At 42.0% G+C, this 24,650-nt stretch overlaps 1 protein-coding gene across 1 annotated transcript in view; it reads right to left on the bottom strand.

Moving 5' to 3' along the window:
• Positions 1-256: 256 nt before the first annotated feature.
• Positions 257-24,650, bottom strand: part of trit1 (tRNA isopentenyltransferase 1) — a 37,432-nt gene continuing 13,038 nt past the window's right edge. Inside the window, 10 exon segments of the mRNA XM_044139078.1 lie at positions 257-1,441; positions 1,444-1,601; positions 1,697-1,811; positions 2,946-3,055; positions 15,068-15,145; positions 15,249-15,361; positions 19,550-19,661; positions 20,809-20,945; positions 23,609-23,766; positions 23,984-24,082. Of these exon segments, the coding sequence (XP_043995013.1) occupies positions 1,370-1,441; positions 1,444-1,601; positions 1,697-1,811; positions 2,946-3,055; positions 15,068-15,145; positions 15,249-15,361; positions 19,550-19,661; positions 20,809-20,945; positions 23,609-23,766; positions 23,984-24,082 (1,152 nt within the window). The 3' untranslated portion in view covers positions 257-1,369.

Here is a 24,650-nt window from a genome sequence, read left to right as displayed (position 1 = left end):
AAAAGCCTTCAACTTGCTGCTGGATAAACAGACAGGAAAAATAATAAATATTAAAAAAAGCCTGAAGCCAGCCAGTAATTAAAACGCACACGAATGAGAAGAAAAACAGCCCAACAGAATTAGCCGGCAACAGGCAAACAAAGGACAATACCTTTTAGCGTTTGAGCTCATCGCTGGGAGATCAAATGACGGAAAGGTAACACCGCTGGTGGAGTGAAGTGGAAAACTTGGAAATTCTCAGAGCCTTAGAAAAGACTTCATAACACCATTTTATTCTGATTCTGGTTGAATTTGACAGAGCAACAGTGCAAAACTGTGACGTGGAAGAAAGGTGGCTTTATACAGTAAAAATAAAACAATAATGCCAACAGTATGATGCTGCCACCACCAAATTTGACAGAGGGTGTGGTGTTTTTAGAGGGTTGCGATGTGCAGTGTTGGTTTTCTGTCACACATGCAGGTCAAAAAGGTCAATTCTGATCTTGCCCAACACATTCTTCTTGCCACGTGTCCTGCCTGGTTGTTGTCCTCCAGCAAAAACCAGGCGTTGTTAATCCCACTTTTTAAAAATCAAGACAGATATTATTTGCCATGTACAACCGACATGATTCCTGCCAACATATTTATTTATCTTACAACTCCTAGAGTTACCAAGAACTTTTTCTCTGATTGCTGCTCCGCTCAACGGTCTCGTCTTGGTAGGAAGTGGTTAGCAATGCTAGCTATAAAGTTAGCTGCGCTAAACCTAAGGCACAAATCCTAAATATTACCTAAAGTGCTACACCGACGTAGTATTTAGTGGAAGCTAATGCTACGCTACAGGAGCGGATTAGCATAAACAGAATTCTTTACAGTTGCTAACCGAAATTTCCAACAGAAGCTGAATTTTACTTATGCAAAACCAAAGCCAAAATACTAGCAATTTAAAATGTATTTATTAAAATTATTTCAGGAGAAGCTAAGAGCGCTAAGCTTTTTCAAAGCTAGCAAAAATGTGCCCTAAACAAAAGATTAGATAAGCCATTAGCACATTAGCAGAAATGTGCTCAGTCCTGTTGGTAGCACATTTGAACTTCTCTACAGCTTTCACAATGATCTCCTAATATAACTTTGGTTAACTGAAGTTAAAGCCTGAAATGTAGTTTACCGACTGCAGCAATAGGAAAATAAATAAAAATTAGAGCACTTCATATGAGGCCTTTTCTTCAAAAAATATAGAACTAAACAGTTCTTATTCAAAATATAAAAAAGAATCAAACATGCAACAAAACCAAATTTCTTTAAAGATTTGCTTTGTGCAGAATTCTACAAGATCGTGTAGAATTCTGGAAAACGGCGACATGATGCAAAATATGCGAGTCAGAAGAGCTCAGAGGATCTGGAAGCCTGAGTGGAGGCAGACGTGGATCAGAGCTTTCATCGTATCCCAGGAGCGTCTGTGTGCTCTGTCCTCCATTGTTTGGAAGAAGCCTGAGGGGTTTCAGTGCCGTCCAGTTCTTCATGAGCAGCTTGTGCAGTGGTGCTCTGGGGCGGGTCACTTCCTGGATCGGTCTTCCTCTTCTTCCTTACATGATAGTGATGCTTTTTGGATTTCAGGTGAGCTGCAGGTACAAAGACAAAAAAAAAAAAAAAAAGACCAACATCAGAGATTTGTTTCTTTGTTACTTTTTGCTGCCTGTTATAAAAACACCCTCACCTGACCACTCCACGTCTCCGATTATGATTTTGTCACACGCGTCACAGGTGTGGCGGCTGCGTTTGTTTCTCCGCTGCCCCTGCAGTCTGATAGGGGGAAACGCCGGCTCCTCACCCTGTCACCGGAGAAACAAGGAGAGCCGAATTATGCTAAACAATGTTCGAACAGCAAACAAGGAGAGCAAAAGTCCTTCCTTTGTAAACTAGAACCACAAGAAGTAAAAACCCTGTGAGATAAATTATCAACAAGTCATATAAAAACTGAGGAAGCAAGCTAACATTAGCATGCTAATTCTGCAAACTGATTTGAGACGCTCGTGTACTGACAATGTTTTAGACTCAACTAATCTGTTAGATATAAACAATAAAGGCTTTAAAATGTTTCGATTTAACATTCACAGTATTTTAAAGTTTTTCGTTGATTTTCCTTCGCACTCGTACTCCGTTTCCGACATACGCCAGACGTTTTGGACGTATGTCGTCAAGTGATAAAAAAAAAAAAATATATGTAAATATTACAATTGGTTGCCGTGTCTCTCTCAGTATCCCAAAGTTTTACCTTTACTCTTTTTATTTCAAAATTAATTTTATCTATATTTTTCATACTTGTGTGTAAAGGAAAGCATGACATTTGTTTGTTGGTGAGTGAAATAAAATCCTCATCATTCGCAATTCTCCGTCAAGTTACAAGTAAATTTTATAGGGAAGATTGGAATTGAGTTGCCTTGCTTTTTTAAACCTCTACAGTCATATTCAGTAAATTAGAATACACGTCCAGATAAGTGTCATTTTTCAAACTTAAAGTACCTTTTCAAAATAACAACCTTTAAGCAGGTTTTAAACATACTTTTCATTCAAAACCACATTTCTGTTTTCAAAAATAGTTTTTTTTTGATTGATTTGATGTCATACTTTAACTTTAAATGTTATATTTTCATCTAATGTACGTGTTAAAACGTGATAATCAGCAGAAATAAATGCTTTCTAGCAACCATCTGTGTGAATTTAATCCATTTCACGTGTAAAATTGATCAAATAAATGGAAGACAATCTGGAAAGGAAAGCAGAACGAGGGGGGAAAAAAGTTCCAAAGAAACAAACAAAATTGGAGCACAGAAAAGTTGCAAAATGTGGTAAAAAGAAGAAATTAAAGCAAAAAAAAAAAAAAAGGAGAACAAAGTAAGCAATAATAATGAACGAGAGTCAGGAGGACTGCTGAACCCGGCCGACCCCCCGGCAGCCGGCCCCACCTTGCTGAGACTGTCCAGGATCTGCAGTGCAGGCTTCAGCACCGACTCCTCCCACCTGGACACGTCAGTCACATCCAGGCTGTACACAGCCGGGACGCTGTCGCCTGGTCCTACACACACACACACACACACACACACACCATCACTGAACTTTTTAACAACACCTTTAGCTGATCATGTGAAAGGATTTGCTCTCCCTCGTCGGGTTAACAACGGCACTGCTTTTAAATCTGGGTGTGGGCCTCTCCGTGGAGCGCAGGGCGCGCCGATCGATTTCACACTCCAGGCGTCGCGAAACTGAACGCGATAAATTCAATCCAACGGAGTCCGTGACCCGCCCCGCCTGATTCTGAGCGGATCAAACAGGCTCCGGCTGGTTTGACCGAAAGAGGACGACGGGCAGAGGGATGGTGGACGGGTGGGGGGGGGTAGGAAAAGGTGGGGGGAGTGACGCGCCACAGCCGCACCCCGAAGCTCCGTCAACCTGCTGACTCACAGAAGCTCAATAATGTCTTCCTCTCCTTCCTCCTCCCATCATCCTCCTGCGCAGCATCCCTTCCCGTTGCCATCAGTCTCGTTTCGGCTTTCAGTCACTCCCTCGCTCTCTAACGGTTTCCTACCCTGCCCCCCCGTGCATGTCTGTGTGTGTGTGTGTGTGTGTGTTCGTTTTGCACCAGTCAGCAGTGTCTGGGCCAGGCCTTCGCTTCAAAGCGTCCCTGCCCTCCACCGAGTCAGGATGGGCTGATGCAACGACAGCATCCAGCCTGTTACAAACAAAAACTCTGACAGATTTTGGCCCCAAATGTTGATTGTGTCTCGTATGTAGCTCCATACATTTTCACTTTCCGGGCGACAGACGGAACAGATGCTGTTTACTGGTTATTTAGGGGTATCAAAGTAAAGGGGTCCGAGAACAAATCCTACGCTTTAAACACCGTGAAGCATTTTTCCTCCACCTTTACTTAAGGAGGGTGAAAACATTTTGCAGTTTTTTTTTTTTTAGATGGAGGTTATTTTACACCCACACAGAAAATAAAGGAGTTTTTGTACATTAAACAAAAGCAAAAACAAAACAAAAAACCCAGAGAGAAGGCAGTAAATCTCTGCTCGTCTGTTTTGGTTTGTTGCGTCACTCAGATAAGCATCAACCAGGGCCGGATGTATAAGGCTGCGGGCCCCTGGGCTACAGCCGCTTTGGTGCCCTATCCGCAACAGAGGAGTTCTTCCACTAATAGAAAATGACACTAACAGGTAGTCCTATGCGTAAGCAGGTCTGCAGAGTTTATAAATTATTTTTTAAATTTTCAAGTACTTGAATAGTGTTGACATTCATAAAAATCCCAAAATATTAATAAAATCCACCCAATGTGGGCTTATGAGATTTATATAAGGCACAACAAAAAACCTGCGTTACTGAAAAACAGAAGTCTTCACAGCCCCCCAAAAACTGCGGCCCTGAGCTACTGCCCCTTTAAGCTCTTGTTAACGTCTGGCCCGGGTGGCAACCAAGTGGGTATGTCTAGAGACAAAGTTTCCTAAAACCCACGCCTGATTGGTCAAAATTAATGACCGTCATTTGACTTTTTCTTCTTTTTAAAATTATTGCAAGCTTACTTTTAATTTGTTAATTTAGTTTAGTAGAGAAACTGAAAGTTGCAGTTGTGAGCCAGTGTATCAGAAAACCTATTAGGCATTTAGACGTAATGGCAGCAGGCGGATTGTGCCAGCCGATCCGACATTAGCGGAGTTTACAAAACTCCTCTTAACAGAGAACATTTGGATACATTTCAACATAAATAACACCGTTTTAATAACTGATAATAGTTAGATTAGATGTTTACGTTTAAGAGCTAAATGTCGATACCTGCCCATTATGTTAAAAACAAAATCTGTTTCGGTCGCTGAAATAATGTGAAATAGAAATAGGTTGTTAAAAACAAATAATAAAGAAACAAAAATAAAATTATAAAAATAAAAAAAACTAATATAAACCCTTTACTTCCTATTTTGTTGTTGGACGTTTTGAAACGGTCACTACAGATGAGTGAGTTCTCTCCGTTTCAGATTTCTGCTGCTGGAATTAGCCAACCAGTGTTGGCCCTGTGGAAACGCCCACTTCCAGTCTGAAGAGAAACACTTCAGTTTGGCACATCACAGCTAAAAACGTCTTTCTGTCAACAACTCCAATACAGGCAGTCCAGCTTTTTGAAACAGCGGGGCGTTAAAATCACTTATCTGAAACGCATGTGGAAAGTCAGAGTTTAGTTTTGCTTGTTCAGATTTGGAGGCTTTCTGGCACCAAGACGTCATTAAACTCACAACTTAGACGGGATACTAGAGAGGAAAGGCGACACTTTCTCCCATTGTCAAAGTATAAAACGTCATTCAGCTCCTGCTGGTCCCAAACTTTTGGCAGGTACTTCAAAATTTGCCTTCTTGTTATTTTCACTCTTCAGTACGTGGGGTGGCTAAAGCCGAATCAATTGAAGACTTGAATGTGGACAGATTAGAGGCAGTAGCGATTACTTTTTCATTTTAATCATGGTTATTTAGTCCGTTTCTGGCTTCTAGCTGCCAGTGAACCCCTTCTTGTTAGCTATTCCTCACTAATTCGTACAGCTTTTTGTCCAACTGCTTTAGGCATAAATGAAACAAGTTGGCTCCAAGTGGGTTTGCAAATCAGCACAACAATAGAAGACCCAAACAGAACCGTGAGGTTTCCGATTCGAGGCTGGATGCTAACTTACCCCGCCTTAAAAACGGCTCTTGTTATTTTAAAATAACCGACCAGGAAGGGCTCAAACTCAGCTTCAGCTGTCCAGAAGCTGTTTGTTGGACTACAAACCTTCAATGACACACCACTTAAAACTTGTTGGGTTTTTTTAATCGCAATCTTTGAACATCTCACACAGGAATGAGAACGGAAAGTGAAGCACAGAGCATGACAACGACCAAGAAGATGGAGGTTCACCTTCCAATAACCCTTAACATGCAGACATACAATATGGAGTGGCTATGTGTTACAACGGCCCAGTTAAAGTCCAAATCTGAAGCTGCACCGCATTAGAAAGAGTTTATGGAAATGGCAGAATTCAAAATAGCCTCCTCAGTGTCACAAAAAAGTTTTTACGCTCCCTTGACATTCTGTTTCCCCCCCCTCCAAAAAAAGAGTTCAGGTGCTAAAAGTGAGATGGAAACACATTCGCCGAAAAAGTTCTGACATAGCGAATGTTTACCTCACCGATGGACTGTTTGCGCTGTTACAATCATTAGAATGGCATTTCTTTTCTCTGTCTCCAGACAGCATGTAGCATTGACAATGCTAGCTGACATGACTGAACAACTTGCCAAACAGAGACACAGCCTTAAAAATGTTCTCTGTTTTTCAGAGAGGCTTTCAGGGTTTCTAGTTTCAGAGATATTAGCTTCAGAGACGCTGGTTTCAGAAATGCTAATTTCAGGGATGCTAGTTTCAGAGATGCTAGTTTCAGAGATGCTAGTTTCAGGGAGGCTAGTTTGCAACCTCAACTTTACCACAGCCATGCGTAACGTCAACATCTGATGAAATTACGCTGACCTGGCTGATTTGCTCCGCCCTTACAGATTGGGTACATCGTTACCGATATTCAATCTAGATTTTATTTTAATACCGGGACTGATACAGATATTACTATCGGATCGGTGCATCTCGACTAAGAAATTGCCATAGTGACCTGTTAGGATTGATGCCTAATGTTTTCTGGGTTTCTTTTTCCCAAATTGTGCACAAACTTCCCATTATTTAGAAGTCTGGAGATGTATGAGAGAAAGCTTTCACATTTAGTCAGACTGTCCTTCAGTGGGAGGCATTGACCCAATACTGCATGTCCTTGCAAGTCAGGTCTTTCGAAGAACAGAACAGAGGGGTCTATTTATTTGTCTCCCGAGTTCAAATATGATCAGTCCTTCTGCAGACTGGCCGGCCCCACCTTTAAGCAGATTCTCATGCAAATGAATCCCATTAACCTTTAAAGTACTGTTTGCCAACTCAATTATGGCCTAATCCTTTTCACACAGACTCGAGTGTGAATTGGAGGGCAGCAGACAGCATCCTGACTGATGGTTGCAGCTCTACTGAGAACCGTCTGGACCTCCTAGGAACACAAGACTGCCTAATATGACCGACTGAAAGGAAGAAAAAAAAAGAAGAAAGAAAAACTACCTCGGCTTCACAAGAACCGGAAACGTGCATCCAGAAACGGTTTTAGCATTTTAACCACCTCCCGTTTGAATTTGCATGCGGCGTGTCTGATAAGCAGTCGGCCGTTTGAACATGCGGTGTGGCTCGCTCTTTTTCAAGTCGGGGCAAGCGGTGCGCATTTAACTAGCCGAAGAAGGGCGCAAAAGCAGAATAAACAGACTGCAAAACGGCAACATCTCTCTCTGCACCTGTCTCATTTAGCTTCACAGCGAGAGCTTTTCCGTGTTTATTCACCCCTCACGCTCTGGCCTCCATTTGAGTGTGTCAATTTTTATTTTTTTTTAACCACAGTTGGGGTTAATCAGAACTGTCTCCAAAGCTGTAACTTTTTGTGGGGAGCAACAGCTGGGCGGCGAACAAGCGCCACCAATATGGGATGCTTTTTTTTTTTTTAGCGTTGTCAATAAATAGTCCACCTTCAGCAGCCGACGTCCTGCACCCACCGGCTGCTTCCTTCCCTTTGCTTTGTGTCTATATCTCTCCGTGCACCACCACTCATCCCATAATTGCCCTTGGCATTCACCAGCATCCCACTGGGGCCGGGCGAAGCGGCGGTAAGTGAAAACGGTGGACGCCGCGAGGTACAGGTGGTGCTCGGAAACCCCTGTCCCCTCATCCTCCATTCTCGTTCTGGTGAAATCCAAAACTTTTAATCCCCTCCTTTGTCAGGCGACGACCGATGGGACGACGGCGAAGGGACAAACGACAAATATACCACTTCAGAGAACATTAAACTGACATTAAACTGTCTAAGCCTGGCCGCAAACCCCGTCTCTAACCTGAAATCTAATTATCTAATCCTCCGTTAGAGTATCCTGACTGTAAACAGATCTAGGTGTTCACACAACACGAGGAACCCGGAGCCCCACATACACACAAAGCAAAAAGGTTCGCTTTCAGGCTCGTAAGGGGGAGATCGTTTTGCTAAAAAGACTGGGAATAATCCGCCGCTGAGCAGCTGCTTGCCAGCGCTGGAGTGTGTGTATTGTGTGTTGAAACAGTAGTCCACCTGTTGCAATAAGCGGGCCAAGAGTCACTTGCAGCGCCCGCTCTCGTGTGTGTGTGTGTGTGTGTGTGTGTGTGTGTGTGTAGGTGTGTAGGCGTGTGTGCGTGTGTGTGTGTGTGTAGGTGTGTAGGCGTGTGTGTGTGTGTGTGTGCTGCTGTTAACTCGTCCCCTGGACCAGCTGGGATTCGCAGTCTGTACTCGGTGTTCCGCTTTCTTTCAGTTCCTCTTCCACCTTGTGTCTTCCTCAGCTCCCGCTTTAATCCGCTGTTCATAACCGACAGGAGACTTATGGAAATGTATGTTCCTAAAATTAATTTAACTGTAACATCTTTTTCCACCTGTACTTTTTTGTTTTGTTTTGTTTTGGTTGGATCCGATGTGGAAGAAGTTCCAGTTAAGCAATCTGAGATTTCCTGTTTTCCTGGAGTATGAATTTGACGATCTGTGTATATTATTTTTCAACTAAAGTTTCTGAATAACAGACTGTACTTTAAAGATTCTGTGTGAGGAGATAAATATTATCAGACCAGTCTATAGTCTGTGAATTTTGTGCGTGTTTCAATCTAATGTGGTACTAATGGTAAAACAAAAAGCTTTGAAAATGTTCTTTAAATATTTAATGAACCTCAAACTGCGGGGTGTAAAACAATGCAGCATTTTAGATGTTGAACTAGAGACGATGAGACGCAGTCCAGACCCATCCGAAGCAGAGAAATAGCCCCTTTGCTAACCTTTGACCGAAATGCTAACATTAGCATCGCTAGCGCTAGCTGCTACCCCGTTTTGGTATATTTATGGAACTCTAAAGTCATTTATGTCTTTTCTGTCACTATTACTTAGTTATATTGAGTGTCTCCAATGAAGTCTGAACCGCTGAACGCGGATGAACAGACTGGAGCCATTGGGTTTAATTTAGGTTAGCTAAACGCTAGCTTTTGGGGTCCAGCAGAGCTGCTGTTTGTTCACGCGCTGAATAATACAAACATTTCCATGAAGACGGTGAAAAACAAAAATCCCTTTTGATTGAGAAGCTCAAAGGAGTTTTTATATTTTGAAACCAGTGGGTGAATGCTTTATAGAATTTTGCCAAAATTTGTCATTTTGGCAAAATGACAAATTTTAATTGCATGTTTGTGTTATTTACCAATTGTGGCATCCAATATTTTATCGATAATGGCGTTTCTCATCGCTATCTGCGTTTCCATTCACCATATAATTGAGCAATTTGACATTTAGAAAATAAATTAACTTAACAGACACAGGGCAATTTCGAAAAAAAATATCTTGTCGATAGAAAGTTTTGGCGCTAGGATGAACCGGACAATGCCACTGTCATAAACCACAAAGAAGACGACGACAGGAAGTAGCTATAAGATCATGGCGTGGCATATTTTTTAATGACTTATTATGTGAACAAACTTATTCATGTGTGATTTTAATAGTGTTTCTTATTTAATGGAAACACCCCAAATGCAAAATTGCCAGGAGGGGTGGAGGGGGTCTAGACATTAGCGTAATGTTGACAAAGTTTTGTGCACATTTGAAAAGGAAACACAGCTAAAGTCATGCGGAAGGACGATGTTTATTGATAAAGAAATGGAGTAAGGAAAAGCTGAAATAAAAAAAAAAAGTAAAATGTGTTTCAGAAAACTCCGGATCACTTTGAACGCACCAAAGACACGGTGGTGGTGGCAGCATCATGCTTTGGGATATACCGAAACGTGAACATACAATATTCCGGGCTCGACTCTTTAGACGCAAATGTAAAAATAAAAAAATAAAAAAGTAAAGCTAATTAAACCATAACATCAGAAAGTTTTCTTCTTCTTCTTCTTCTTCTCACAGAGGTAATTTATTAATTAATTGCCTCCTCTGAGTCACATGCTTTTAAAAGCCAGCGGGTAATCACTGACTAACACAGACCTGTGTCTGGAAATTAAATAAGGACTCTTTAGTCACACACACACACACACACACGCACGCACACACACACTCACACACACTCGTACCTTGTGAAAACAATTCCAGTCTTGGCTGTATCTTTTGTGTGTGTGTGTGCGTGTGTGTGTGTATGTGATCGTGTCGGCTACGCGCTCGCTGGAAGACGGAGGTGTGAACTCGCCCTGCACCTGTTCCCCCCCGGCTGAGTCGGGTTACCTCCCCTCTCTGTCCGCGTGTCACTCCATCCTCTCACTCACTTACTCTTTTAAATAAAAGAGGCAGACACCGCTGTTACTTAACACTCACGAGGCCGCTGTCAAGCTACACCTGTTTATTGTGCTTACAGATGTGTGTGTGTGTGTGTGTGTGTGTGCATGTGGGGGGCCGTTGTTCCGGCACTTAATAAAATGAATATAACCTCACATTACCATTTTCATTAAGGGTAATTAAATCCTTCAATTAAAACAGCCCTCTCTGAGAGACGCCGACACACACACACACACCTGCGCTGTATGTTTACAGCCGGCCTACACATTCACTTAAAGCTAAGTCACTGTGAACTTGCTTTCATTTGAGCTGGCTGACCGGCTGTTTAAATCCCCACGGTAACCAAAGCCGGGAGGACGGCCAACACCTGCCGCACGGCTGTTTAACAAGCCGATTCAGCTGGAGAACCGGGTTCAACCTGAGCTTCACACACCGTTCTGAGACATAGTGTGTGTGTGTGTGCGTGTGTGTGAAAATTCCTAAGCTTAAAATAAAAGCGCTCCTTTTTACTTAAAAGTTTAGAGGTTGATATACAAAAACTCCCATTGAATGTATGGGAAACACTTCTGTAAAGGTTAGGCTTTAAAATATGTAACCTAGAATCAGGGCCAACCCAAGACTCCATGGGGGCCCTAAGCGAAATGTGGTTTTGGGGCAATCAGCAGTCTGATCGTTAGATAATTCACACACCTGCTATAAACCTATAGCATCTCTGGCAGTGCTGTTTACATTATATAAATGTATAATATAGGATACATTTATTGGTCAACTGATTTATCGATCAGTCGATTTCTGGGAGCCGATTTCCTTAATTTTGGGGGATCGTGATCGGCCGATACTTACATGTGAAGCCCATCTTATCCCCTAATCTTATCTTGGTCAGCAAAGGTTTATAAATCAGTCTCTGTCCTCTTCTGCCAACTCAGTGACTTTCTTGCTATATTTAGCGACATTTCACACAAAATCAAAATTGGCAGGTCAGGCTCTTTAAAGATCAGTAACCAGGAATCGGCCAGAAAACTGCAATCGGTGCAGCCCGACTTAAGATGGAATACATACACACATATTCATGACATTCTTTGATTAAATAAATTTCTCTTAATTGTTACCCCAATAACTAAAAATTTTAATTATACCAGGTGAGTCTTTCTCCCCTGAGAATGTGGACCGGCACCGGTACTGGACTGATTCTGAGCCTTCAAACGATTTTAACAAAAGTTTCACATAACTTAGAAGTTGATGTAAAACAATGTTTGTTTTAGCCACAAATGATTTTGCTCAGCAGCAAACAACAAATCCCCAACTACAGATCAGCTCATCCATGTAGCAGCTATGTAGCCTGACGTAAAAACATTTTGCTAGACAATGTCAAACATTGAGAAGTTTTAATTATTCTTATCAAACGTTATCAAACACGGCATTTTGAAGCCAAAATACCTCAGAAATAAACAGTCAACCATGAGAATCAACTCATTTAAAGTTTAAACTCAGTTTCACACAAACACAAAGACGCTAGCATAAATGTTTGGCTGTTGAACTGGACCGTTCAAGCTAATTTTCTATTAGCAGCTTTACAAATCTTTTATATTACCTTTTACAAACCTTTATCTTGGCTTTTTTCTATTCTTCCTGTTTCTTTTCTCCCTCCCTGAAGGATAAGTCCTTTTTTGAGACATTGTTTTGCTAGCTTAACTTCTGACCGGAGACGGCAGCTCACGTTACAGACAAAAGGTGCGGTACCTACCTAGCAATTTATTTGTTTTCTTTTTATCAATAAATTTGTAATTTCTACATACATTATCAATACATGTAATTGTAAAAAACAAATCAGTTCATGATGACATTGTGTGTTTTTGATATTATAATGATGGAAATTAATACAAAAAAAAAACAACAAAAACAAAAAAACCAGCTCCACTGAGGGGGCCTCTTGGTAGCCCTGGGGCCCTAAGCGGATGCTTAGTTTGCTTATGCCTTGGGCCGGCCCTGCCTGGAATAAATATAGACTGTATGGATCAATGGATAATCGACAGACGAATAGATGAATAATTAGTGGATGGATGATTGGCTGATCAATGGGTTGGAGGCCGAAATGTTTAATAGATAGATGGATGAAGAGATAATCAATCAAAGGTGTGTATTTTTATAGATCATTTCATCAACATCATAAAAACACTAAAAAAATAAAGTAATTAAATCAGGCTGCAGTGAACAATTGAGAAACCAGTAACAAATATCTGATTTTGCCAAGTCCCATCACCAAAATCATCAACATGCATCAAACATGTTGATCAATGTTCCATTTATTATCTGGAGGCACAGAGCAGAACCAGAACCAGAACCAGAACCAGAAGACCCGAGAGGCCTGGAAGGTTGCTATGACGACAGCTGATCTGTAATGCACTGTGGTGCCAAGCCGTTAAGTGATTTATAAACAACAATAAATATTTTAAAGTCTATTCTTTGAGCTCCGGGGAGCCAGTGGAAGAACTTAAGAACCACTGGGAAAAAATGGAGGAAAGATGCAGAGAGTAACAGATGGATGGACGGTTAAACGTCCAATGATCAACAGATGGATGGATGGATGCACAGCAAGGAAGGATGAGAAAATGAAATAAAATAAAATAAAATAAAATAAAATAAAAAATCAGCCCTTCCCCATAGCATGATGCTGCCTAAATTATGTCACATTATGTCACCGTTAAATCCAGCTTCCTAGGATCGGTAAATGGCTTCACGCAGCGTCAACACGGTTCCTCCGAAGCCAGGCACAAGGCACAAACTCTAAAAAACAAACGCCTGTGCAAAATTCAGATGACTCCAGACGGATTAAAGCGTGTGTGAAGCAGCGGTAACACAGCTAGGTGCGCGCACGTACACGTACACGTACACACAAGGCCATATGGTGCGTGTGGTGCAGGCAGGCAAACTGGCAGGCAGTCACAAAGAGGGGCTGTGGAGGTTTAGGGCCCGGCTGTGGCCTTTAAGCCACTTGGGGCTAACAGGATTAGGAGGCGGGGTTACTAAAGGCCACGCCGCTGGCCGGGACACGGCCGCCTTCTGGATGTTTGGAAACACGCAGTCGGAGGTGAAACGGGCCGCAACCGGAGTGAGAACTTGCCAGCGTTGGCGGGCACGCGTCCATCGTGCTGCGACGGCTATTCTGGGCCTGCGCCCAAACGCTGCGGAGAACAGGGGGGCAGCAGAGGACAAGAACTGGGAGAACGCAGCGAAAGTTTCTGAGCTGCTGGCGTGCAGAGAGGATGGATGGCGGAGCATTATTCTACGACACAGACGCTCCAACTGTCCACCTCGTCTCACCTTAAACTTCCTGTCGTACCGTTTATCCTTCCCTGTCTGAAAGCTGTGTAAAAGAAGCTGCTGCAAAGTTTAGTTTACTCATCCTAAAATGTTCAGAATATACACTTTTGATAACTATTTACTCGAAAAGGAGGTAGGCAGAAATATACACTTGGTTAGTCATGCCCCCCTTTCTCGTACTTTTCTACATTATCCTTAATTTAAAGCTGCAGTACATAAATTTGATTAAACAAAAAATTCTTACAAATTTGTTGAAACTGTCACTGTGTTGTGACAGTTTATGAAACAGGTAACCTGTGAAAACATTCATTTCCTCCACCTCTACTATTGCCGTCTGAAGAAGTGCATCGCTCCCTGTCAAAAACAACCAATCAGAGCCAGGAGGAGGAGCTCAGCGCTGCCAATCAGTCCCGTGAACACGCTGCTAAATGTGTCAGTGGAGGAGAAACATTTGACTGTTACAGGAAAACCGTTTGTCCGCAGTCACTGGTGGCCACGCTAACCAGCATGATGCATTCACCCAACATGTTCCAACGTGTCCGGTGTCAGCTTAGCAGCACATGCAGCATGATAAACGGACGTCAAAATGGTTCAGTTTTTGTCTCCTCTGACCAGACAGCCCAGTCCTCCCAACACGTCACTCCTTTCTTCCAAAAAAAGCCACAATTACAAAGTCCCAGACGATAGATTAGGGTTATGTGTGATGCGTCCACAAAGTCACAGCCTGTCATTCCAGCAATCGCGTTCCTCCGCGTGAATCTCTGAAACTACGCGAACAGTTCCATGCAGAAAAACATGCCGGACGAGCAAGAACTTCTTTCCACCCACCAGGTGCACAGCAGTCAGACCACTGTTTGACTTTTTGTCGCTATATTTTGGAGCTTTTCTGACTAAAACAAAAACAACACAAAAAAAAAAAACAAATAGAATTGGCCAAAGTCAAAATCGGCAGGTAAATTTTTCTAGTTTTCTGTGGTCAGAAAACTGGAATCGGTGCATCACTATTGGTTTGTAGTCGTGACAAATGAGTTTCAATTTGCAATGGGTTTTGTTTCCGTAAAACACACCAAAGGTTGTGGTTCTAATGTGGAAAAAAAAAAGGAAAACAAGACGTGAAGCCACAGGAATACTTTTACAAGCCTCTCTGTATGAAAAGGAGAACCAGAAACAAACACGCATATTCACAATAAAATACAGTCTCACAGAGACTCTTTAGGCGTTTAATAAGATGCCTGAAACTCAGTTTATGAAACAGAGACTGATCATTAAGATTCTCGGCTCTGGAGGAGAAAACACACACAACACACACACACGCACACTCTACTCCATGCACAGACAGAAACTCACGTTTGAGGAAACGGTTACAGACCCACTTATTCTGTTTGCGGGCGTAGCGCTTTGTGGCGATCTTCAAAGCTTCTATGCCTGAAAAAGAGTTCAAAGAGGGAAAAGATGAAGCGGAAACAGAGAACGGTCAACCAGACCACAAAACTAGCGAGTGTGAAGCCTGGGCAGGTATTCCTCTGACCTTTGTCTCTCAGCTTGTCTTTCTCCTGCTGGCTGCTGCTCTCCGGAGCCGTCAGGTAGTCGTGGAACTCCTTAAAGCCAATCGACTGGAAAATCCCGTGTTGATAGTCTTGGCTGCAGGAGGCAGAGGAAACATGACCCGTCGATATGTAAACTTTCCTCCTTTGACGTGACATTTATGGCGCCGGTGATTCAGATCTCCTTTTTCTTCCCCTCCATCACTCCTTCCAGCCCCACATGCAGATGTAAAAACCCTTCCAAAAAAAATAGAGTGACTGGCAAAAAAAATTAGAAGTCATCTGAACTTAGAAGACATGAGGACCCACAGGTGGAAAAACTCGGCAGGCTACTCTCCTAGCAATAAATACACAACTTGTTTACAGACACAGACTGGATCAGACACTAAATGCTGAGCCAAAAAGTAGAAATTGCTTGTGATAAGATCTGAGGGATCCAGAAGGAAGTTTTTGGGAAGGAAGTCTGGTAAAAAGTTCTCAAAAGAATTTGAAATCAGAAATTTCACTCTGGGAGTCGGCAATTAGGGGGATAACATGCTCAGCCCAAGTTATTTTACCTTGAAAGCAAGCCGCAAGATGCTGAAAGAAGTCTCCAGAAACCCCAAAATACCCTCAAAGGTCAATAAGGCTGCTTTTTAAATTTTTTTTACCGTTTATATAAAAGTGCATCCCGGTATCATCAGAGAGACACTCTAAAAGTTATAAAAAGGCCGTGGACTTGTTATGTTCCAACGGTATTTACTGAAAATGAGTTAAATGTTCTGCTATGTTTGCACCTCCTGTCCACATGCTAACTGTTTCATGTCTAGACGGTTTCCAGCACGAGAAACTAGAACAGGAGAGCAGCGTTTTTCCAGTCCGGTCTCACTTGGTTCCTCAGTGTTTCCATGAAAGATCATCAATATTTGAACGATGTGGTGGATTATTTCATCCAACAGTAGCAGTAAAGGTGGTGGTCGCTCTCAGATAATGTGATTATATTATTTTACATTTTCTATACAGCAGTACGATAGGAAAATATTTTCATAATACTATAACACCCAGTATTTATGCTAATGAGCTAATGGCGGAGCTAATTTCTGCTTAATGCTACTGCTAATTTTTAGCACACTTAGCTTCCACTGTACTATTTTCTCAGGTAGCTTCTGAAGGAGCTAATTTACTTGAATGTGTTGTAAACCTTCAATTGAATAAAGTTTGACATCCGTGTTCAAGTTTTGATCATCGAGTTATGAAAGTAGCTAGACGCTTATGTTCATGCTTTTACTTTGAAGAGGGTGAACGTAGCAGGTCAGCTTCCTCTCCTCACATTTTCTCTCATTTTGTTTTTCCCAGTAACTTTATCCCAAACAAAACAACATACAGGAACAAAGTAAAACACAGGCAGTGGAGTTGAACCGAAGTTAGCATTTAGCATTAGCTTCTGCCAAATACTGTGTTAGTACAGTGCTTTAGCGTTAGCGGAACTAACATTCAAAGTTGTTGGGTTAACGTTAGCTCAACTAACTCTCTACTGCTACAGTAAACAAATTGTAATTTGGTTTAATATTTAACATCAAAGAACATGATTTTAAAAATGTAAATAGATTCTAGCAAGTGTCAAGATGAGACACACCCACTGCTCTTTCTTCAAATTACTTTTTTAGTTTTTGTTGATTAAAGAAACAAATCAATAAAAATTGCTTTTTCTGTTTGTAGGTCTTTATTGGATTGAAGCATTACCCGAAACCAAACTGGAGTAGTGAAAAGAAAAGGGCCATATTTAATCAACTATTATTGCTAAAAAGAAAAAAAAAAAAAACGTGTTGCGTCTCAGGGACCCGAATCCACACACTCGGAAGAGGAACAAGAAGAAGGAGGAAAAAATAAAACTGGCCAGACGGGAAGAGGCAGAAACTGGAGAACAAGCTCCGGAGGACAGGAAATGTAGGGAGGAAAAGAGGGAATGAAGGAGGGAGAGATCTGACCTTGACGTCTGGTCACAGCAACCAGCAAGGGATGGAGACATGAGAGTGGAAGAGAGAGAGGCGAGTGGGGCGGAAAGTGAACGGATGATCAGATTGCCGGGAAGGCAAAGGAAGACGAGGAGCAGAAGGTGGGATGGGATGAAGAGGGAACGGGGGGCACAGAAGAGAGAAACCAGCAGCATCTGACTCTCATAGTAGCACCATTTCGCACACACACACTACTGCTTTAGGTATCACAAAGATTAAGTTATTACTGAAGCCCACTGAGGGGCGTGATCAAACTTCACACAGAACAAACAAAATCGTAACGTTTTCTGATTGCGTGATGCTAAGCGCTAAACAGGTCAGGCTGACAAGAACACCGCTTTACTGCGGTCGGCAATTTAGGAATCAGTGTGGTGGAAGTACCTGGTTTCTACTTAAAGAAAGACAGTAATTCCTGTGGTTTACTGAAGCTGCAAAAGAGCGAGAGAGAGCAAGACTTTCAGCAGATAACAGAAAGGTTATCTGCTGAAAGTCGCTCTATGTATCCTTTTCTGCTATGAATCTACGTTTCTTCGGAAATGACCCAGAGACTGCTGTTTTAGTTATGCTAGCCATGCTAATTGCTAACAAAAGATGCAAGAGATAGCTAAAACATTAAATTATTTAATCTAGCAGCAAGGTTTTTTATAAACCTTAATATGACCCTGTTTCATGGCGCTCTACTCCACCCACACAGTCTGATAGCTCCTCTGCTCCTAATATAAATAATTAATGACTGCTCAGGGCAGAAAGGCAAGGAAAATATATACGTCTTCCTTACAAAAACTGGAGATTCAAAATTGGACATGTAAATCTAATATGCGCAACTCTAAAAAAAAAAAGGGAACTTAGAAACAAGGGTACCAGACGGAGAGGAAAAACTTGCAGCTAGAAATAAAAATTACCCTTCCTGGATCAATTTCTGGAGAGCTTGCGAGCGGGAAAGTCAATCCAGACGTTTTCCATCGTGCCTCCAACTTCGGAATTCAAGGACGATCGCGGGGATTCCTCTTCTGTTACTACTGTCCTCTTATCAAAAGAAAAAATTTAGAAAATTTAAATGGCTCTTCAATTACATGAGACAGCGAAAGCCAAGTGATTGCACTAGGCCTCAAGGGAGCGTCTTTCTCAGGTATGTGGATTATCAGAAGGAAAAAAGAAAGGCATTCCGTCATCGACGCCAAACCGAACGTCTGAAGGACGCTGGAAAGACGGCGAGAAAGTGAGACAATCCCGATGAATCCAGAACGCGTCTTGCGACCTTTCATAGTTTAGTCACGCCTCACACAGATGATGAATGATCAACAGTGGCAGCCTTGGGAGCAATCAGATGGAGCTGCCTACAAGTTGACTCTGAAGGTCACTTGCTTGCTTTGAAGAACATACATGAGATACGCCGTCCCCTTTACTCTGAAGCCCCTGAATAAACAAGAGCACAGCCTCGAAGTCTGTGGGAAGATTGGATCTTCAATCGAGGAATAAATTTCCTTTAGGGAATAAACTCCGAACAAAGATCTTCTCGATAGGTAGCAGCTTGACACAGAGAGGGAGGGACTCGTCAGTTGGACGTGAACGGGGCAGTCTGGGCCGTCTCTAAATAGGTCTGCAGGCCACTGGGAACCGACAGCGCGCAGCAAGAGTGACCCGTCAGACTGCGACGGGGGAGATAAATAACTGGACTGTCGCTTGGCAGAGCTCACTTCCCTCCCATCGCCCTGGTTACGCAGAGGAATCGAGAGAGGCAATCTCCAAATCAGACGGGGGCGCATGGGAAAATAAAACCGTACTCATCAGATTCCTCTCTTTCGCTCAGCAGCATCAGTAAATCAGTTCTTCAACAGACGCTGGTAGTCCGATGGTAGGAGTTTTTGGTTTATGAAGCGAAGAAATGCCTCAAAACCAAACCCACATCTCAAACCCGTTGCTTTTGTTTGAGATAAAACAGAAGCAACGTTCCCAGTGGGTGCTAAAACAACACACTGGCAACTTTCCTCTCAAAGTATGTTTACAGGTTATGGGGCGCGCTGAGGGACAATGTAGAGAGAGCCTTTTGTGGTTCCAGCGGGAGAGGCAAGACGTCTGAGAAATTGCTTTTTCCTGACGTCGCCAAAGTCTCCTTCGGCTGCGAGCAGAGCGCTTTTTAAGAAACTTAAAAACCTCTGGATTCGAAGACTGTTGTAATAAGCTTCACGGACCTCAGTAGGCTTCACTTTGAGCGTAATCGAGGAAGGGAACACGCAACTAAATCTCAATAAGGGCGACGAAAATTTGAGTTGCATTAATGAACTCCTCACCTGTCGTCCTGGACTTTCTGTCGGTTGTATCGGAGATGGAAATCCTGGAGTTCCTCTAACAGGCCTGTAGCCAGCATCTGATCCACGCGGGCGTCCAAGCGCTGGTCCAGAGCTAAAAGACAAACCGGGTCCGATACGTTGTCATGTTTGTTTGTCCTTACGTCTACAAATATGGCGCCTTGCGAAAGTTTTCATACCACATGTTGCTAATCTCAAAACTCTATGAATCTTGTTGGGACTTTATGTATTATGTATTCACCGTTAACTGAAAAGTGTGGTGTGCATTTGTCTTTGACCCCCTTACCTGAAGACTTCGTAGAACCAGTTATTGTTTTAATTAGAGCTGAAACTCTATTGAGTGGTGCCCCGATTGCAGGTTTCCGGCCAATCAGGGATTTTTCAAAAGCCTGACCTGCTGATTCGGATTTTGGCCGATGCCGATTATTTTGTCGGAGAAGTTGCGATAAAGTCAGGTAAGTTAGCAACAGTGGTTGATGATTGCTAGCCGCGTAAGTCTGCTAATCAATCCTCAGTGGATAAAATCGGTTTCTCATGCAGATATCAGCAGACCACCAATCTCTCAAAATATCGGAAATTAGGCAAAATTTGTCTGCTGCCCGATTTATCGGTGCATCCCTAACGCTAATGAAATACTTTGTATATAAAGAACAGGATTTTTCTCTAGGAAATTGCTCAAACTCAGTCAGATTGGATGTGGAATGTCTGAGCATCAATTCCTTAATTTTGCCACAGATTCTCAAATAGATTTAGACCTGGACTAGGCCACTCTAACATACTAATTTGCTGTCTGCTTAACCATTCGACTGGAGCTCTTTAGGGTTCTGATCCTGCTGAAAAGTGAAATTCCATCCTAGTCTTAAATCTTCGGCATCTGGTGACAGATTTTCTTCCAGGACGGCCCTGAATTTAGCTCCATCCACCTCAGCATGATGCTGCCAACCTCATATTTCCAACAGGTGTTAGCATCTTCAGGCTAATGTAGCGTCAGTTTGCGTAGCATTTTACACACAGGCCAAAAAAAATTCAACTTCATATCGCTGTTTTCCATACTTCTTATAGCTCTGGTTCAACGATGGCTTTCTTCTCGTCACTCAGAGCAAAGAGGGTGAAAGAAAATGCACGCCACACTTTTGAGATTTTTATTCAGAATTTAAAATATATATATTTATAATTTTAACTTGGAACATGCTAAAAATTGAAGTAAATGATGGACAAGAAGATGATTCTGCCGTCCTCACCCTCCATGTCTGCGTGCAGCCAGAAGATGCAGGGGTCGGGGAACCTCAGGGGCCCTCCGAGGCCGTCGCCGCCCTGCCGCTGCTCCTCCAGCCAGTGGCTGTGAGGAACACCCGTGTCGTTGTGAATCTGAAGACTTCTGTGAACAAAAGCGGGGAAAGAGGGTAAGCTCTCACTCCGTCAAAGCAGATTCCTTTTTCTCGCATCCAAAGTCTCTCCGGGTAAAACCAAGATTAGCCGAGTTAACCGCCCACTCATCCACTAAATGCGCTGCAAATTAAAACCTTCAGCTCCCTTTTCTGAGACACTAATTAACGACGCGGGTTAAGTTGTTGTGAACGCTGACGACGACGACTGCTGGGTAACGCTCCCCACGGAGACGTGAAGAGGTAAATAACGAGATCCCACAAAGACACGGATCTGAATGCAAAGCGCATCTTTTTTAGTTACGCCCGGCTGGACACCGAGGCCAGGATTAAACGATGACGCCTGTCAGCTCCAGTCTGAATAAAGAACAGGGTAACCTAACCTGCTCACATAAAACACCGCCGCTCCTGCTGCTACCCATCAAGCTGCGCTCAGGAGAGGAAACCGGCGTGCAGCTGTCAGGCCGAGAGGGCCCAGTCTCTTCAGCCTGAACCCAGAGAAAAAACATCAAGTGGGAAGCAGAGCTGGTCCAAGGAACACATGCTATAATTCAAGCTATGAACCGCAAGACATGAAAAAACAAAGAGCAGCCTGGTGTGAAGCAAAGGGAAAATGATGTGATTTGTGCAGGTTTTTCTGTTTTGTTTCATCAAAACTGCTCTCCTTTGTACACGAGACGTTGGATCTCAATGGGATAACCCAATGAGATACAACACTTAAAAAAAAAAAAAAAAAGTAGTTTTGTTTTCAAATGGTGAATAATGTCTGTAATATTCTAAAAATAAATTTTAAAAATGACCAAAAAACCTGAAAAAACCCCCAGCTTAAAACAGGAAAAGCTCAGGCTGATTAAATGTGCGACAGGCAGCAATAAAACTGTTACGTCTCATTCTATGTAGTGTGTTTAAATATCTGGTTTCAGCTGTAAATGTAACCAAAAAAAAACTTGCCTGATAAGACTAGTTAACTTTTTTTTTGTAAAAAATGAAAACAAAAAGAAGTCGCTTCTTTTGAAACACAAAGAACGCGTATGCCGACGATGTCACTCCTCTGGAAAAAGTAGATCTCAATGTAAATTCAGGATCATGTTTCTGCTTAGGACCTTCGAAAAACCAAACTAGATAGTCACTGGTTAAAACTTATTGACTTTGTCACATATTTACCAATTTCCAGATAAAACCCCTTATTAATAAAACCAGTTTTATCCCTTTCTCTGGTGGGGATGTTGTGAATGAAGTTACATTGGAGACCTAATTTTATGAATTACCAATATGAATCTGCAGCATTAGGCAATTCAGAAAAACAGCTCTAATTACTGTGCTGTTTTACCTCCAAAAACGTGTGTCACCTAAGAATATCCCAACAAACTGCAAGGTATTACTCGCAAATGTGAGTTTAATTAACTCCTTTGATTCTGCAGCTGAATTATTTCTAACTACTGTTTTTCTTCTAGCAAGCATAAGATTCCTGTTATTTCCCCATTGTGCCAATGGCTTTCAGTGGCAACAACTTTATGCTTTGTAATGAAAAAAGAAGTAGCTTCCAGATGTAATAAAGCAATCCATCAGGTGAGCTTTTGCTATAAGTTATGGATTATGAGTTTGGGGCTGAGTACACGGCACACCAAGTCGAAATTGTTATTGAAATTGATATTGTTTAACTCCATCATAATGGAAAATAGTCTCTGAATAAACAAGAAGCTTATAGCTTTATAACCTTATAGGTTATAAAGACGGGAACCTGCTTCTTTCACAATGCAGACTAAGTTCGTTTCTACTTGTACAATGCTAAAAATGTATGCTAACCCGCTACAGCGGCATTACAAACAGCAAAATGTTAAAGGTAAGTGGAAGGGAGAGCAGATACAGACGTGTGCCTCTTTTTAAGAGTCGCTAAAAAGTAAAATTAAGCAAGTCTATAGTTTAGGAAAGAAGAACCTCTTTGTTTCTAATGTCGATTAAAGTTAAAGGAAACTTCATGCTGTGAAATCTTGATATCAGAATAGTTTATTGAAAAATAAGATCATAGCACTAAGCTAACACTTTTGTACACGTCGCTTTTGTTAGCACCTAACTTTCCTTGAGGGGATCTGATCCAGATCAAACATGGTTTAGCATAAACTTAATACTTTGGATTTTTACACAGGCTGTTATCGTAAAAGTAGAGATAATGAGATTGTAAAACAATAACCTCAATTACGGAATACTCAACAAATCTTTAGTCTCATGTATAATAATCCATAACTGAACTAAATATTATTTTTTTTAAATGATCAAAAACAGAACCAGCAGGTCAGGCCTCAAAGAAAACCACAAACTGGTACTGATAAGAAAAAGAAGAAAATTAATCATGGTCCATTTTTCTTGTTCCTCTAATATTTCCATGAAATTTGGAGAAAAATAATCATAAACATCATATGTTTAATCGTCTCACACGGTCTAGTCTGATTGTACATTATTTGTTAAAACTTTGCATTACATCCCATTCATTTTGGCTCCGATCCGACTTTGGGCCACTGTGACTCCGGATCAAACCAAAACCAACTCGAAGCCATTTAACAACCCAAGGAACAGAGCATCAACAATATGACCAGACACTGTTAACAAAAGAGAACATTTAAACCGTGACATATGATGACATTACCAGCTGCATCACCTGGCTATCTTGCGCTTGTCATTTGGGTGCAGCATGGAGGCCATTTTGGGGTCCACCTCAGCCAGCCTTTTATGCAACTCCTCTCCTCCCAGTTTCTCCAGCTCCATCTTCCTGCTCTGGCCTCCGTCTGCTCCGTCCCCCGAGTCCTCGTTCTCCTGCTGTGAGGCATGTTCGCTTCACATATCTTCAATTATTCAAGACTTTTTAGTTGAGACTTAGCCAAATGTACAAAAACCACAATGTATGGCGTCATTAGCATAACAAAAAAACCCCAGATGATTCCAAACAGGCTAACTAGACAACACCTAATCTTAACCTTTCACTTAATGTAAAGAGAAGTAAGGAGGATGATAAGTATTACATAAACTCGCTCACCCCCGTGTCCAGCAGGACCTTCCACAGCAGAGACTCGATGTAATAGTTTGTTCCTCCAACAACGATGGGCAGCTTGTTTCTGCTGTGCATGTCACCGACGTTGGAGCGCGTTAAGGAGGACGTCGAAACCTTTGAGGATGCATCGCGTTTTGTTGTAAAAAAATAATAATAATAATCAAAGATTCCACCCTTTGTATAAATTTTAGTTATTGCAGTAACTTTAAGGGAGGGTTGGCAACCAATTGGGTAAAACTGCCCACTACCCTAGGGGTGCAACAATTAATTTCCTCTTATTCATCTGAGATGCAATTGGCTAATGCTTACATAAGAAACCAATTTTATCTTTTACTGCAAAAGTCTGAAAATCAGCCACTGCCCCGTTACCCTGCCCCGCACACCAGGTCACATCTGAATGCAAGCGGTTAACCATAATCAGCCAATTGTTGCCAACTTGGCAACTTTGTTGGCATTTGTTTTTAGCAACCTTTCAATCAAATAGATTGGTATCGGGCAAAATCGGACTTGTTAGAAAAGACTCTTTAAACATCCATGACCGTCTAGAATAAAGTCTGTGCATCCCTATTAAAGATGTAAAAGAGGTAATTGATGTTTGTGTTTTACTATCATCTCACGATTCCTCACTTTGAATACGCACTTAAATTTAAAC

Source organism: Gambusia affinis, linkage group LG14 (assembly GCF_019740435.1).
Source record: "Gambusia affinis linkage group LG14, SWU_Gaff_1.0, whole genome shotgun sequence".
Classification (NCBI taxonomy): Eukaryota; Metazoa; Chordata; class Actinopteri; order Cyprinodontiformes; family Poeciliidae; genus Gambusia; species Gambusia affinis.
This window is presented reverse-complemented; position numbering and strand designations above follow the sequence as displayed.